Source organism: Microtus oregoni, unplaced genomic scaffold, assembly GCF_018167655.1.
Source record: "Microtus oregoni isolate MIOR12 unplaced genomic scaffold, Mior012 000054F_ref0000373, whole genome shotgun sequence".
NCBI classification, from domain to species: domain Eukaryota; kingdom Metazoa; phylum Chordata; class Mammalia; order Rodentia; family Cricetidae; genus Microtus; species Microtus oregoni.
The window spans coordinates 11,077,657-11,094,875 of record NW_024543830.1 but is presented as its reverse complement, the minus strand read 5'-3'; the positions used below and the strand labels follow the sequence as shown (position 1 = coordinate 11,094,875).

At 49.6% G+C, this 17,219-nt stretch overlaps 1 protein-coding gene across 9 annotated transcripts in view; it reads right to left on the bottom strand.

Annotated features, from left to right (window-relative positions):
* Positions 1-1,735: 1,735 nt before the first annotated feature.
* Syt6 (synaptotagmin 6) overlaps positions 1,736-17,219 on the bottom strand; it is a 62,037-nt gene continuing 46,553 nt past the window's right edge. For 6 of the 9 annotated variants that reach the window (XM_041638256.1, XM_041638258.1, XM_041638263.1 and 3 more), the window contains exons 4-7: positions 16,213-16,333; positions 10,842-11,013; positions 9,620-9,770; positions 1,736-4,436 (exon numbers count right to left, since the gene is read on the bottom strand). In XM_041638256.1, coding sequence (XP_041494190.1) covers positions 4,365-4,436; positions 9,620-9,770; positions 10,842-11,013; positions 16,213-16,333 — 516 coding nt within the window. In that variant the 3' untranslated portion in view covers positions 1,736-4,364. Of the gene's footprint in view, positions 4,437-5,967; positions 6,036-9,619; positions 9,771-10,841; positions 11,014-16,212; positions 16,334-17,219 lie in introns of all 9 variants that reach the window. The other 3 variants (XR_005973032.1, XR_005973033.1, XM_041638257.1) reach the window with 3 other exon arrangements.

Here is a 17,219-nt window from a genome sequence, read left to right as displayed (position 1 = left end):
AAACTGGACTCTGCCATAGTTCTGCTGTTCCTGGCTGTAGCAGACAAATCCGGACCACTTGGAGCTTAGGTGCAGAAGATACACACGGAAAGGCTCCCCCCTGCCTCTCTACCAGCTCAGCTCAGCTGTCAGCACTGCGCTCGCCCTTCTGTGACCACACTTTTTCTGAATCAGCCATTCGGTAGCTGCCACGCTCCACAGGCTGCTAGCATTCGCTGTGGTCTTCCCTAGGGCTATTCAAGTAAACATTTTCTTGTCTTCTTCCCCTGAACTCTTGAACCTCGCGAGTTCTGCGAGGTCATATGGGTAATTCTAGCAGTGGGTTGTGAAGGAATGTGATGTGAGTCACTCCACCAGAGCACATAGGCCAATATGATACCAGTGTTCTTTTCCCTTGGGCATGCTAACTAGTGATGTTTCAGAGGTTGGCTGCTTCGTCGTCTTGTGCCTCTGGATAAATATATTGAGCAGGCCCCCCCTTGTCGACATGATGGACTTGTAGAAAGAGTGAGAGATATGCCTTTACTGCGTGAGCTGAAGGTGGTTAGTGCAGCGCAACCCAACCTGTACTGACGAATACGGACCCTGTTAGGCTTTTTGTTTGTTTGTTTTTCTTTTTCTTTTTCGAGACAAGGTTTCTCTGTGTAGCTTTGGTGCCTGTCCTAGAACTGGCTCTTGTAGACCAGGCTGGCCTCGAATTCACAGAGATCTGCCTGTCTCTGCCTCCCAAGTGATGGGATTAAAGGTGTGTGCCACCTCCACCCACCTCCGGCTAACCCTGTTAGTTTTTAAAGCTCTCCGGCTAACCCTGTTAGTTTTTAAAGCTCTAGTTAGCCGGGCGATGGTGGCGCACGCCTTTAATCCCAGCACTTGGGAGGCAGAGGCAGGCGAATCTCTGTGAGTTCGAGACCAGCCTGGTCTACAGAGCTAGTTCCAGGACAGGCTCCAAAGCCACAGAGAAACCCTGTCTCGAACCCCCCCCCCAAAAAAACAAACAAACAAAAACAAACAAACAAACAAACAAGCTCTAGTTAGAAGCATCGCCTTGGTGACTTCTGCTTGCCTGACCTGCTAGGAAGGCGGCAGAAGGCAGGGCGCCTGCTTGGGCATCAGAGTCCTTCTCTCAGCAGTTCGGTTCCCTGCAGAGCAGCCGCCATCCAGACGCAGTTGTGCAGGAATGGCTGCACCTTCCACTCACCTCTCCACAGGCCACCTTCTAAATGAATTAGAAGCTTGGGGTGAGCAGAGAAGCCATTCTCTTAAGCTGGAGTGTTCTTTTAGAAATCTCAAGTCTACGATACTATTTTTTTAATATAGTTTTTTCCCCCTGAGGCTTTGCTAAGTTGTGCTTTTATGAGAGTTAGCAGCATTTCTCTCCTGGAAACACAAAATACAAAAGCAGTGTGCTTTCCAGCTAGGTGCGTGACCCATTTCCTTACAGAGGCTTCAGTCTCTATAGGGGTTGCCTATGATGACGCGTGGCCATGGGATAGCCAGGTCCTATGTCCCAAATGCTCTGTGCTTCAACCTGGCAGAAGGCAGGCAGGACCCAGCCTGTTGTGGTGCCCAGATGTCCTTCGGGCAGAGTGAAAACTCAACGTCCCTTCTGCCCATCTCTGACTGGAGAAGTGGCTCTCTACGTACGCGAATGAAGACAAAAACAGGAGTTATGCTGTGCTCCGTGTGGGTGCTGCCTACTGAATCCCAGCAACATAAAAAGACAAGAGAAATGGGCAAGAGACAGAGATTTAATTGAATAAAAACTCCAGGCTGTGACAGGGGTGGGAAGACACAAAGCAGTAATTAACAACATAATTTTTTAAAATGATGATACAATTAATTAACATCCCGGATAAGTGCAAAGGGGGAGGGGAGCGTCTCTCAGCCAAGAAACACCGCAAACTAATGGAAGAGAATCTGGCGTCCTTTGCAAACCTCTGTGTGCAAATGGCCCCAGTTATCACAACTTCAGCAAAGCCCATCACCACCCCCAAAGGGTTTCTTGTGCTAGGGGAAGCCAGCAAGCCGGTCAACGTTGAATTTCAGTTTCTTCTGTATCAGCTTTCTAGGAATTCCCATCTGCGAGGGAGGAATCCTAGGCTGTTGAAAGGAGAAGCCCGTTTGTATCAATCATGCTTCAGGAAGAGGAGGACTGATCTGGCCACCCTTGGTGAGGCCTTGGGGGGTGGGGACCCAGGAGCTAAAAGCCTTCCTGGAATGGGCTTCCATGCCTACTGTATACCATGGCTGATGGAACTAAAGCGGCTGACTGGGGTGGTAAGAGGGCTGGCCAGAACCAGGGCACGGCTTCCTGAAAGTGTTGGGGTGTTCACTTAGTGGAAAGAATAGCTGTGACATAGAAGGGTCTCTCGGACAGCCAGTGTTATTCCATAATCCACACAGACCACACCCTCCTCTCTAAAAGTTTAGGATAGAGCATCCCACCAGCTTGAGGGTTTAGGGGTGGCAGGTGGGCATGCATTTGGAACCCACTTCTGGGAGGATGGAATGCTCACACTAACCTCTATGCTCCTTATCACCCATACAACCCTGTCCCCTTCCTAGTTGCACTGATGTATGGCTACAATAGTTGCCTTAGTGTGGTCCACTTAGCGTCAAGAAACACAATGAAGCTGGCTGCTTGCTGGGACTCTTGTCATTACTTTGTGGGTTTTCTCCCTCTCAAGATTAATTCCAAATAGGGGACTGCCTGGCTAGAAAGACTTATCAGTTGTAAGATATCTGGGGAGACAATCTTTACACACTAGTCTCTAGCCCGAGGTTCATTCTCAGCGGAGTCCAGATTCCTCTACATTTACTAGAAAGTAGACGGCTTCTTTGCCACACTATCCTGTTGGCTTATTCCAACCTTCTTCTGGCTGGCAGGCACTACATAAAGTTAGAGCCGCAGAGAAACTTGGTGGTTTGACTTAAACTGGGGGCTACTTTATTAAACCACTACTCCTATAGCATGGGGTCTATGCAGCGTAAGATACGAGGTGTGAGGATAGCGTCTCTGTTCTTCTGTTGTTGAAAGAAGGGCTTTCTCCAAGCTTGCTTACTTCCTGCAGGGCCTACAGTGCCGACAGTCGGTCCTGTGGAGCCTCAAGTAGGGGTGGGAACTAACCTCGTGTGCTTACTTTAGACTGGGCCGATCACCCCACTAACAGGGCACGGTGGGAAGGCCACGATAGGAATGTGCTATTATAAATACAGTCATTCATTGTTTTTTTTTTTTTCTAAACTGAACTTGTCCTATGGTAGAGAGCTAATAAAAAAACAAACAAGCAAAGATCCTCTCACTGAGACGGAAACAAACACCACAGAATACTTAATAGTTTCTAGAACTAAAGTTTAAGGTAAGTTACTAACACAGAGTCTGTGGGGCTGAACTAGTCTCCAGCAGACTGGGTTTCAGCTAAGAGGAGGCTCTTCATAGACAGGCAGACTCAAAATTGTGGATTGGATTTCAAAATGCCCCATTCAGAAAAGAACGTGTTGTCTAGATTTTTCTTTGCTCTGTTTAGACATCTTAAACAGCTGCTTGGTCCTTTGTGGAATTAGAAAGCTATGTATAACACAGAAATCTCTCCGGAAATCACATATGCGCCTCCTTTCTTTACAATGAAGGTTATTTTTGAGAACTAAATCTTGTTTTCAAACAATTGTGATTATTAACTGCAGTGTGTGGGAAAACATATGGCGTGTTTAGTTTGAGCGGGACTGAAGTTTCCACGAGGGATCAAAACGTTCCCAGTTAGGGAAAGCTAACAAAGGGGTGCAGGGATCCCCTACAGAGTCACAAACATGGCCAAGGTCTCATGATTTCAACATGGAACAAGAGGACCACGCCTTGGCTTGTGTCACAGCAGTGAAGAGAGGCTGGCTCCTAGATTGACAGGTCCCATTCTTGCAGGGCTGACAACATGGCCACAGCTCCATCCTACTGCTGCGCTCTCCAGGGGTGAGCACGTGGTGGAGGCACAAAATTTCAGATCCAGTCTGCCTTTCCCCAAAAGACTGCTTATTTTACATTGTATTTCCCAGAGCTAACGTCTGGGCTCTCCACTCTCTGTTCTGTATCTCTTCATCATTGCGTCTTTCTTCCTTTCTTGACAGCAGACCCAAACAAAGCGAAAAACCACGAAAACATCACCTTGGGAGACAGAAAAGACTAAGACAGGTCTGATCACAGACGACAAGGGTCTCGGCCTTGCCCTGCCCAGGAGCAGTGAAGACCGTGGGCTGGCAGGCAGTGGCGGCTGCCGCCATCACCGTGACTGCACAGACACTGCATCTAGGCGGCTGAAACAAGTGCGAAAAGAACATTGCTGAGTCCTGTTTGCGTGGCTCGGCTGCGCGGCTCATGGTGTCGGAGGTGGTTTCGGAGATGGGCATGAGCTCTCACTGTCGAAGCTGGCAGCTCGGCCCTGCCACTGTGGGGAGAAGAAAGCCTGGTTATTGATGGCTGGGGCCACTGACAGCTCAGAGTCACTGGCTCATGCATTGTGTCCACCTCTCCCGGCCTCAGGAAGCTTTCTAGACCATTGCTGTCAGCCATGCAAAAACAAAGATACAAGCTCAGAGCTTCCTGTTTGGAATGCTTGATTCTTAGAAAAGATCTTCCGCAGACCTAATTTCAGCTTCCTTTACAATATGATGTGTGTGTGTGTGTGTGTGTGTGTGTGCGCACGTGCGTGTTTTAATGAGGTGCTATGACTGAACCATTTCTGAGTGCTTCAGCCATTTTTCACACACTGAAAATCAGATTATGTTAGCAGCAAAGAGAGGCAGTGTGTGCCCTTACTGCCAAGAACCTGCGATCATGAATTATTAGCAATTTGTCTGGGAGCTGTTAACACAGGAAAAAGTAACCCTGCTGCTGCTTTGGTTGGGGCTCTCTTCTTCAGTATTAAGGCATCCTATGAGCATTTGCGCCAGCCTGGGAAGGGGCAGGAGGTGAGGAGACAGAGCCCTGCCCATTCCCTCTACGAGTCTCTCAGTGCCCCTCAGAGCCCCATTGAAGCGGATGACGTAATGAGGCGGAATGGACTGAAAGAGCTGGCGGAGGATGGATGGCCCTGTGCCTGGAGCCATTCGACCCTTCTTCGGATGAAAAAGCCAGGCATAGCCATGCGATGCTTTCTGGGCAGAGATCTGACCCTGTGAGTAGTCCTGACCTATCCGTCAGGGCTTTAACTTCAAAGTGAGTTAGTGTCCACCGTTCTCTCACTCTTCTGCAACTGGGAGAAACAGTATTTTCTCAGTGCCTGCAGAGCAGGCTCTAGAAGGAGTGGGGCGAGGGAGGGAGGAAAAGAGGGAGAGTGCTAAGTGATCTACATGGCATTCTGAACCACAAATGAAGCCCCTTTCTGCTTCTCATGAGATATAGGGACCTTTTTCCGGGTGAGATGGAGAGGAGGGGGCATGCGTTCAGGTGCTGTGGGGAAATCCAGGACAAAGTTCCCCTTTCTCAAAAATTTCCAGGCAGAGCTGAACTACCTGAGAAGTAGACCATTTGACTTGCAGTACCACCTCCACAGTAAATGGGATGCCTACAGGGCCAAGGAGAGCCCATGGTTCTTCTCTGGGTGTCTGTCTCCTTAGTTCTCCCTGGGCAGTCACACTCAAGGGTCCTACAACCAGCCAAAGGGCTGTAGGTGTGATGACAACCACGGCATGCCCCAACCTGAGCTACCCCCGTATGTCAGAACCACGGGTGAACTTTGGGCATCACCAAGTGGAACCCTTGTCTTCTGACAAGCAAGCAAGCAGAGACACAGAGAAGTCAAGATCCAGACAGTTAGGGGCAGAGCCAGGACCCAGTCAGGTCTCCTCACTCCCAGCACATGGTCCTCTCTTGTCCATCCTGCCACTGTGCTGGCGTGTGGCCACCCACTAGGGGAGGAAAGAGACACACAGTGTAACCAGAATCCTAACCTCTTCAGGTCCACACCAGGTACTTACTCCTAACTCCAGTGGCTGTCTCTCCGCTTGCAGCATCCACGTGAGTGAAATCACAACCGAGGGGTTCCCTGGTGAAATATTGTAAATACATAAATGCCTGGTTCTTGAGCCCCCTGTGACTTCTGACTCCAGTGTTTCGTAACCAGAAGGTGACATGAGATGGCTCCTTGTACTTCCTTTCAGCAAAGCTTCAAATGTCTCCCTTCCCACCTCTAGTGAGTGCAGGGTACACAGCTATTACGGCTTCTCCTCTGGGCAAGCATGCCACTTAAACAGCCTGAGCCACAGGCCAGGTCGGCAGAAAACATGAAATGATGAGGTGAAGGGCCTTTTTCCTTTCTACGACAGCCCAGAGGGTAGTCACACAGAACATGACTGTTTATTCAGAACAAATGAGGGAACGCTGGCTCCCCTCCTAGCCCCTGATGCTCCCTATGAAGATAAACAAAGGGAAGAGATGGGCTTCACGGGCAATGCAGAGGTGAGTGATTCCAGCAGACTTATCAAGATGGCTCTGAAATAGCACACAAAGGGTCCCCAGCACACAGAAAGCTTATTGTTCTGGGGCAGCTGTGTCCTATCGGGTCCTCTGCTGTACTGAAATGGGTATTGTGCCAACCAAAATCTCAAACCCTCTATGTCAGACCCTCTGAACATGGTCCTTGGTTAATGAAGCACCTTGGATAAGCACTTGTCAAACCAGCTCTGTGTGTGTGTTGTGTGTTGTGTGTGTGTGTGTGTGTGTGTGTCGGGGGGGGGGGAGAGTAACATTGACACATAGCCCTAGGAGGGAAGGGCACTGGGTGGCTTAATAGCTTTTTATTCATGAGAGAGTCAAGCAGGGAAAAAATGCCTTTCCAGTTAATTTGTTTCCCTCAACCTTAATTTTAAACCTCAAACAGTTGAGCCCACATGGTGCTCTCTGCTCTCATGAATGAAAAAGAAATGATCACAGCGTTGGGAACTCTGCTGAGAGAGGCGTGAGGGTGGGCCCTTTATCCTCTCAAACGCTGGAAAGATCTCTTTCCGGGTTGTGCAAATACAAGATCTGAGTCTCTAGCTAAACGGGGCCCCAAAGAAGGCAAGATGGGAAGCCACGGGAGGACTGGGAGAACACGGGTGAGAAGAACCTCAGGAGCAGAGTGACTGGGTCATGTTAGCCAGGCAAGCCCGTAGACGCGTTTTTTTTAAAAAGGTGCTTTCACTGAGAGGGGCAGCGAAAACCACACTGAATGCACTCCCCCGAAACCCTAAGTTGCCAGGACAAACGTCCTTTTCAGCTTCTTCTGGCAGAGAGACGCAATCCTCTGAGCAGAAAATGAGAGGACAGCGGGTGGGGGAGGGGCGCTCTCCACGCTGCCAGGTCAAGAAAAAAAAAGTAAACCCAAAGGATATGAATCAATTTAATCTCTTTTTCGTTTTCCATATACAGTTACTTTCCCTTTACAGTCTCATCAAATATTCATTTTCAAGGGCTTCAATCTACTTTATCTTTCTTGCCTTTGTCATCTGGACTAGACAGTTGGAGTTTCTCAAAGAAAAGGCCCTTGGAATCAATTATTTGGCTTAATTAGACAGTATTCGTCGTGATTCCAGGGTCAGGGCCTGGCACTTCTGTGGTACTCTGCCCTCAGCTCCGGCCACTGTTCTGGTGGTTCTTTCTTTGTCAGAGGCAGGCAGAGGACCTGGCAACAGTGGCCCTCTCTCTATTGCAGATTAAAGATGAGAGACGCAGCTATGGTCCAACATGCGGGTTCCTGGGCCCATCTGCCCTCGAGGGTTAGCATTTATCAGAAAAGCTGAGATGGGGGAGGGGTTTCTTTTCTTCTTATTTATCAACCCGAAAGCCAAAGACCAGAGGAGGGCAGTGAATTACTTATGTGAAGGGTCACAGCCCAACAAAGGCCTCTTAGCTCACGTTCCATGCCAGGCCCCCAGATGACTATTCTTAAATGTCTCCACAATATTACAACGGAAGGGGTGGGGAGTAAGGCTTCACATTCTGCTCCTGGGTTGAACCCACACAGACTTTGGTGAGGTGTTAGAAGGGCTTCAGGTTGGCTAGTGCTCTGTCTAGTCATTCCTACCTGTGACTGAAAGTAGAAGCCTCATTCACACCATGAAGAGAGCCTTCTTGCTGACAGGACAGGGCTCCACAAAGGGAGGAGGGGCCCCGGAGAGACTGGTCTTGCTCATTGAAAGGCCACAGGTGTGGTAAAGCCACTGCAGCCACAAGACTGGACGGAAAGACCTGAGTTGGCAGGATCCTTGGCCTACTCCTGGCTCCTTGATATTGTCTCAGGGTCTGGGGACGTAAGCTGACTAGTGTGACTCCCTGGAAGCCACCTCCTCCACAGATTTCAACGTGTCTAATCCCCTTAGCTTTTGTTCTTTCTGGGGACTGACACCGTGAACCATGATTGGGATTGCTGTTCCTACCCTGAGAAGGGAAGGGGCCTGCAGGTCCTTGGGTGTGCCATGCCTTTTCTGGTCAGAGTGGGAAAGGGGTTACTCATAAAGGCTGTGTGGTAGGGGAGAGAACTCTTTGGAATTAAGGGCTTTCTGTTTTGTACAGTTCTCTAGACATAGTGAGTGCCCACTAAGCTGGAAGAATTATCACCAGGCTTTTCAGGATGGGCTGGATAGGATACTGGAAATGAAGCTGACAGCTTGGCTGACCAGCACCTGGGGACCATCAAGAGAAGAAGGGGGTCAGTTAGGGGGATGGTAACTTAGGGTCCAGACTGTGAGAAGTCTGGACAACGGGAGCCAGTAATGAGTCTTCAGAAGGGCAGGACCAGGAGAAGTGTCCATGCAGATGTGTCCTGCATCTGGACAGACAAAAATCCTTCTCAAAGCTGCCACTGAGGGACGAGTAAGGGGCTCGGAGGAAGCCAAGACCAGAGGCCCAGCTCTGTTAGGATTCAGGCTTCCAGCTTCAGTGAGAAGGCGTGACACTGGACACCACCCTCGCTCCAAGCTGCAGTAAGAAGCAGCCCGCAGGAGAGGACCATATTCTTTGGCTCTCTCATCTAAGTGGTAGTCTCCTGGAGCCTCAGAGAACTTACTGTTCTGATGTTCCTTGCCAATTCTGACCTCACCCCCTTTGGGGCTTACTCCTACAGGACAAAATTGGCCCAGGAGCTTTGAGAAAGCTTTTCAGGCCTGGCACAATGGACTTCCGGGAAGACTTCTTCCGAGTTCTTACTTTCCATTAAGAACTTGGTGCTGCTTTTGAACTTCGCTATTTTTCTGAGGCAAGGCCCTATGGAGCCCACATTGGCCTCAGACCTGCTATGAAGCTGAGGATGGGTGACCTTAAGCTATATATCCCCTGCCAAACACTGGGGTTACAGGTGTGTGCCACCTTGCCTGGCTTTAGGCAGTGCTGGAAACTGAACTCAGGGCTTCACGCATGCGAGGCCAGGAGTCTGAGCTACATCCCTAGCCCCATCATTGTTGCTTTTGAAATTCTCACAGTCAGGGCCGTTTTGCCAGGCAGCCTACATCTTCTTTCTCATCTGTGTTCTACACTGGATGGTCCCCATGCCCCCTTTCCATTAAAGGCGGGGGACGCGCAGCAGCCAACTGCCATTCTCCAGCCCACGCCATCATGCAGGAAACATGCCAGTGGCCAGGCAACCTCACCCACCTCTTTGAAGGATTTCTTTACCTCCACCAAGGAGTGCCAGTGTGCGATGGGTTTCCGTGGATACGCCAGCATCTCGTTCCAGTGGTCCCTGCCGAGGCCTTCAGCATTGATCCCCACTCTACAGACTCCTATGATCTCATTGTGACCAACTCTGAAGGGGAAACAAAGGCATTGGTAGTGTTGGTCATTCAAAATGCCACTAGAACGGAGGTTCGGTCCTTTGGGGTGGAGGCGGGCTCTGTCTAGCACATCTAACTCAGAACCATGAGCTCTGAAGATCAATGCATCAGGGTCTTCAGTTGCCAGTGGCCCTGAGGCTTTGCCTAACCTCTATGGTAAGCGACTTAAAGAAGTGAAAAAAGGCTAAAAATTTATGTGGAATCTCAGGAAACAGTGGCAGAAGGCAGAAGGGTATTAGGGGTCTGTCTCTTCCCTTATTTGACTTCAGAAACATGTTACAACCTCTCTGAGGATCCTGGCACTTGGAAATAAACCAACCTGTCCTGAGCATCATTTCTCCATGCCACTAGAGGCTAGGCTGTGATTTATTCACTCAGCAAGAGCATAAATCATCCCTCAAGTGTGTTAGTCAAGCACCTACCATGCCTGAGAACTTGAGCTAAAAATCTAGGGTTGAGGCTTTATTGTGTGATTTCTGTATCCGTCAACTAAATGATACTTGGGGAGAAGAGTCATGGGAGATGGAGCAGTTGAAAAAGTATCTGAGCCAGCCTTAGGAATGAAGAATCAAGAGAGGAGAAGAAAAGGGAGAGGAGTTGGTGGATGGCAATTTGGGGTCCAGATCAAGGGATGTCCGGACAATGGGAGCCAGTGGTGGTTCTACAGAAGGGCAGGACCGGCCGAAAAGTGTCCAGGCAGATGTGTCTCGAGTCTGGTGACCGACTTAGGGCAGAGAGTGATGGGCTCTACGTAGTCATCTTGCAGGAAAGGAGACTTGAAAGGGCAGAAGATGGGACTTGGCAGCAAGAAGAAAAGAAGCAGTCAGAGATGAATTCAGGGAAGGTGGTAGATGGAGTTATCCCTGATGGGAAGGGAAGCTGGAACTGGAGCAAGAGCAAGCCCATGCTCTCCCTCCAATTCCTATGTCTTCCTTAAGTGGAGCCATTTTGAAACCGATGGGCCCTGAACCCCAGGTCTAAGGTCAAGGGCCCCTATGCTGCACTGGAGAAAAGTAGCCACGCGTTTCTGGGCAGGCACCTACCTATCATAGTCCATAACAGAGATGAGCAGGCTCACTTGATCCATGTTTTCTGGGGGGATGTCAAAGATGATGGCCTCGTTGTAGACGGGATTGAGGGTGTTCTTTTTGATGGTTGTTTTCTTCTTCTTCAGCCTCCGCCCGTCACACAGCAGGGATACTTTGACGTAGGGATCTGTGCCAAGGAGGCAGGGCAAGGATACCGTGTGTTAAACAGATGGTTGTTGTCGCTTTGTTTGTTTACTTTTGGACACGGGTTCTCCTCGGTAGGCCAGGCTGGCCTCAGACTCACAACGTGCACCTGCTTCAGCCTTTCCAAGTGCTGAGGTGACAGGTGCGAGCCACCATTAGACAGGTGTTTTCCAACCATGATTGTCACAGAGGGACCGAAGCCCTGGACTTACCGCTGCTCATCAGATGGGATCGGTGGGTTCAGATAATCAAGTCACCTTGTATTTATGTAGCACACCTGTCTCTGAGGATGCTCCACACTTAATAAACAGTCTCTGGCTACCTTTGTGTTCTTGGGAGAGTACCTAATGGTGTGTCACTAATAGGAAAACTAGCCCCAATTTAGACAAGACACTTGTCAATGGTTATGTAGTTCCCAGCCCTAAATCTCAGCTGCACCACGGCTGGAGAGCTCAAAGAGAGTTGAAGCTAACAAAAAGCACCGTTTCTTTCACCTATACAGAATCATCTCCCCTGGAGGGTTGCCAGCTTTTTAACCAAAAGATCAGGGGGGTAAAAATAGGACTCAGTGCTGCACGAGGAGCAGCCACATGCTAGAAGGAAGCAACATCGGTCGCAAAGCTGTTCTTGTCCTCCCTGCTCGGAGACATGATTCTGGGTCCCACGGTCCCAGGAATCCCATTTCCATTTGGAGTCAAGAAGCAGGGAAGTGGCCCCGCTCTCTGCTTCCCTGGAAACCATTTCCTGGCCACTTCTGAGCAGTGAAGCTTGGAGGAACTGTGGCCAGGAGAGCGAGGGAGGCAGTCCCCCCCGAGACTCGGGGCAGCTGGCTGACATTTTATTTCTCAGTGGGATCTTGGATTCTCTCCATGCTGCAAAGAGATGTCTTTTTATTAAACTCTCATGATCCTCCTAACCTTCTCTCCCTTTTAGCTTTCTGAATGGATATTTCATGGTCATTTTCTTTCTACCCCGAAATTTTCTACTCTTCCAACTGAAGGGACAGCTATTATATCTCATAGCACAGGTGTCTCAGACACCGTCATAATGAGTATTTATGCTGCACAGCCCAAGGAAGAGGACAACTTGCAGGTAATAACAGCTTTGAGACCTTGACGAGCTCAGACATCTTCTTGTCTAGAAGCCAGGGCTCATGCAAACCCGTTAGGAGGCATGAGCCAAAGTAGCCCCTCTCCTGGCCTTGTAGCTCTGAGGTACATAGTTGTGCCTCCTGGACCCCTGAGAACCCACTAGGCCCCACACTGTTGGGCATCATGTCGGGGAAAGGACAGATGAAGGCTACACTTAGAATAAAAACAAGACACCGCGAGATGAGCCCAGCCAAGCTTCAAGCCTTGAGAGCATTCTCACAGACGTCCAAGCGAGCTGCTGACTAACCAGGATGACAGTGGCAGCTGTGCCGTAGCCACGGGGACACTTGGGTTTATGGAGGACCTGGGGAGACCATGAGGAATCTAATCAACCTCCTGTCCTGACTATACACTTTCAGGCCCCCAACCCCTACACACACTCTGGGGAGCATTTGGTAAAGAGGAAGAAGTGCTGAGAGCTTGTGGGCCGCAGCTGTCTGGTTTCCACAGGCTCCCTTCCCTATGGCTCTTCCCTAGGGCATGGATCAGGTCACCACAAGCGAAAAAGCGAAGCCCAAGACCCGACTTTAATATTCAAGTCTCTCCAGCTACCCGTTGCTTTAGAAAGCATCTCTAGATTGACGCCACATTGTCCCTCTTCCGTTCCCGGTTCCAGAACACATTTCCATTTAAGGAAAACACAGGCGTAGCCACTTATCCCATGAGCCACTGGGACAGTGACTTCTCCAGATTTGTCCATCCCTGCAAGGAATACCTGGTTTATAGCATTCAGTGAGCAGATTTCTTTCTGCAGGAACCGAGCTCGCACCACCCTCCTAGAGGCTAATCAGAGCAGAGACTGCTCCCCAGGGTGCTTCTGGGAAATGTGTGAGGCATTTAGTAGAATGTGGCCCCAGATGATCTTTGAGGTCTGCTCTACTCTACGATGCCCTGAGCAACAGGTGTTAAAACCAAGCACCGTAGTCCTGCCTCATTGTGCGGGAGTCATCAGAATTCAGCATTTGGAGCATGCTCTTGTGATAAGAGATGTCTATCATCAGGTTTACTTCCCATCTACCCTGCAACACATTTATCATTGATATCTCCATTTCATAGGTGGAAATGGAGGGTTAGAGAGATTAAGTGACTTGCCTAGGAGTTGACCCAGGCCTGACTTCAAAGTCGACCACTAGATTCAATGCAGTGTGCAAGGCAGCAGAGACAAAAGGGCGAATCCACACCTTTGTACCATACCGGTCTTTATAATTATTTTGTACTACTTTTACTGCCATGGTTCTAGAAAATAGGCTTAGGCAGTTGACTCTGGGCTAGTTTGGATCAAGGAGAATAGGAAGATCTTTGGGTTTAGAGGCCAGTGCCAGACCTCTAAGTCTAGAACAGAAATCAAGGAGCTTTGTTTTCTTTCCACGTTAGTCCAATGTCAGACCCTTCTGGGCTGAAAGGCAACAACAACCTCAAGCTCACGCGCAGACGATGCACCATGAGGTGCCCTGGGCATGCAGGTATCCGCTTCATCACCTTGGGCTGGAGTCATATGCTATATGTAAATCCATCCATTCAGTGTTCGCTGCATTCATTAGTCCACAGTTAATGAAGGCTTATGGTGTTTCATGCATTGCTGCAGAGACTTGCACACCTCAGTGAACAAAACGGGCATCTCTGTTGCAAAGAAGGCCCTTGCATTTGTGGAATCCAGCTGAGGTTTAACATGGGATTCCAGACCCCGGTAGGGAAGAGCGGAAGCTGTGCGGAGAGGTTAGAACTTAACACTAAGAACAAGCCTTTTACCCCAACCCCCCTGGTCTACAGCAGCCCTCATCACTACCCATGGCTTCACTCTTTAGCAATCAATTTGATTACAAGAAGAGAAGACAGGGTTGGGGACTAGGGCAGCAAAATCCTATTTCCCTCAGCCGCCTTGAGAGTCCTTAGTGAATTTCTGTCCTCGTGTGCACTTATTTTGGTATTAAAATGAAATCTACATTGGCTGTATTCGAGGGAAGCTGGCTTGCTGTCGCCTGAGAACTTTTTCCCATGTCAGCAGAGGTTCGTGACGCTCTCGGCTGCATCCTGATGTGAGTCAGCTGCTTTGGGGGAGAAAGAGCTTGGGGGCCTCAGCAAGGGCTTTGGACTCAAGTGGGTACCATAGCGACTGTGGGAGGCGGGAGCAGGAACTCAAAATGATTCAAAGAAAATTTAGTTCCCAAGCCTCCAGACCACTTCCTCCATCTCCATAAGGTATACCTGGACCTAAATGTTTTCAGCTGGACCATCAGCCCCCGCCCCTCCTCTCTCTCTCTCTCTCTCTCTCTCTCTCTCTCTCTCTCTCTCTCTCTCCTCTGCCATGGTGGATACTGAATACAGGATTTTGTTCATGCTAAGCAAGCATTCTCTCTAGCACTGTGCTACATAACTGGCTTTTGAGTTTTTGGGACAGGGTCTCATTATGTAGCTCAGATTGGCCTTGAACTTGCTATGTGTCTAGACTGACCTCAAACTTGCAGGGTACTTGCTTCAGCCTCCCAGGTGTTGGGGACTCAGGCGTGTGCCACTGTGTTTGGTTTCACCATCACCATCTTTTCCTGGCGCTTGTAACCATGTTTCCAGGAAAACAAACAGTGAACACAAAGGAAACACTTGGAAAACTCTACCATATTTTCATTCGAGTTCAGAGATGCCTCCTGTACGGTTTTACACTGTTAATCATAACCATTTGAAGAGCCTCTTGGGTGGAGGTCTTGGGAAGCAAACCAAGCCTTTTCCCACATCCAGCATCCTGATGCAGCCCCGTGTTCTATGGGAAACACTCTGAAAGGCTTCACCTGTACACATCTCAGGGCAGTTTGAACTGACAGTAGGGGAAGAGGTTTCCAGGCCTCAAGCTACCACTTTGTTAACTCAAAACATAGATAAACTCCCCCAAGACAGTGGTTCTCAACCTTCCTAATGCTGTGATCCTTTAAACAGTACCTCATGTTGTGGTAACCCCCCAACCATAAAATTATTTTCGTTGCTACTTCATAACTGTAATTTGCTACTGTCATGAGTTGTAATGTAAACATCTGATATGCAGGACATCTAATATGCAAGCCCAAAGGGGTTTAGAACCGCTGCCCTATGACAGCCTGCAGGGTGGCAGGAAGGATCAAGCCTCCTGTACCACGTCGAGCTGGAGAGTTTCTGCAGCTGCCTCCACACAAGCATCTCCCTGTGACTGGAGCTGCACTAGGCTTCTCTTCAGTGCAGCTGCTGTGGTGCACAGGCCAATGCAGGTGCTTTGCAGGAAAACCACAGAGACTTGAATGCAAACGCACTTTGCTTTCCAGTGCATCCACTCCTTTGGTGAAAGCAGTACGCAGACTGTCGCCCCAGGCCTGGGTGAACCTGCTAACATTTTCATTCCAACTTCATATAACTTCTGCAGGCCCTGGAGCCCCATTTTAACTGGGAAGACTGCCCCTCCCTGAGAATGATGCTAACGGTATCTACCACGTGCCTACATGTACGTGGATTACTGAGCCTATTCTGAATCCAACCGGTGCACAGGATTAATACTTCCACTTTTCAGATGAAAAAACTGCTACAGTTTAGATCTTGACTGTCCCTCCCGGACAGTGTAGCCCTGGGCCCCAGTCTGTGGGACTAGCCACGGTAGAAATGCTGGGATACTGGGGAACACACCCTTGAAAGGGATGATAGGACCTTGACCCCACTCTTCTCTCCTCGTTTCCTGGCTGTCATGAGGGAACATACTCCCCAACGGGTGCTGTGATATACTGTGCCACCCAGGCTCAAAGCAAGGGGATCAGATGACCTTTGAACCGGTGAGTCCAACAATCTTTTCCTCCTTCAAGTCAGTCATGGCCGATCTCTGCCCACACGGAGGCAGAATGCCAGTACAGAATACACATCTTTACATGGGAAGGAGGTGGCAAAAGTGGCATTCGGATGCAGGGTGTTTGGCCCCTAAGGATAGTGGCAACTCTCGCCCTTTCTTCCTGAAGACTCTTCTCAACTCTATGGTTTGGACTTCAGGGAGGTCAAGTGACAACCCGGGGTAAGAGAGGTACCTGAGTAGCCCGTGATGTCCATGGCCTTGAGATTGCGGCACTTGATCACGGTGAGGGTGAGCCTGCCTGCTGTGGGCAGGTAGCAGAGGGAGAACATGATCTCTCCCAGGTCCACACTTTCCTGCAGAAGAAGCAGATGAGAGAGCAGGTGAGGGGTGCATACTATCTAGGCAATGGCTGGGGCCCAGCGTGCTTGGAACTGCAGTAGTCAATGTGTTTAAGATCTAAGGGACTGGTCTCGTCTTGGGTAGCTGGAAACAAAGGGTGAAGATTACAATGATGCCCCTTCCAATACTCACCTCTTCAGTGTTCTCTCTCTCTCTCTCTCTCTCTCTCTCTCTCTCCTCTCTCTCTCTCTGTTTTAAGTATTAAGACTAGTTTGAGGCTGACCTCAAACTTTCCCTGAAGCTAAGGATGATCTTAAACTTCTGATTCTCCTCCTTCTACCCTTTCTGCATTGGCTGGGCTTACATGCTCGCATCATCGTAACTGGCTTCTGAGTTGCTAGGCAAGCCCTCTGCCAACTGAGCAGCCCTGCAGCCCATCCTTCTTGCTTTTGATCAGATTCTGGCCCTATCTTTGTATCCTGCACTAACTCTATACATGCCGGAGCTGCAGACGGCTGGTGTTTCTATGCTGTGCCCTGTTGCTGAGCCTTTGATGTCCCATCTACCCCATTATGTGATCAGAACACACGCTCCAGCTCCCGGATCATTCTTCTTGCAGGACATCTGCAACTCTTCTCTGCCCTGTTTCTCAGCTTGTTTGTCTTTCATCACCCGGCTGCCTTGGCCCCAGGCTCTAGCCTCCTGTCTCGAAGTAGACGTGCAAGGAATTGATACCCTGCTGAGGCCATTCCGCCAACCAGCCAGATGCACACTTGCCATCCCGTGCTTTATGACCTGCCTCACATCCGGCTTGTCCTCTTCCCTTAAATATGATGATCCTTCAAAAATGCACACATGCTCTGTCGCCTCTCCCACCCCAGAATCCCCCAGCCTAGGGAT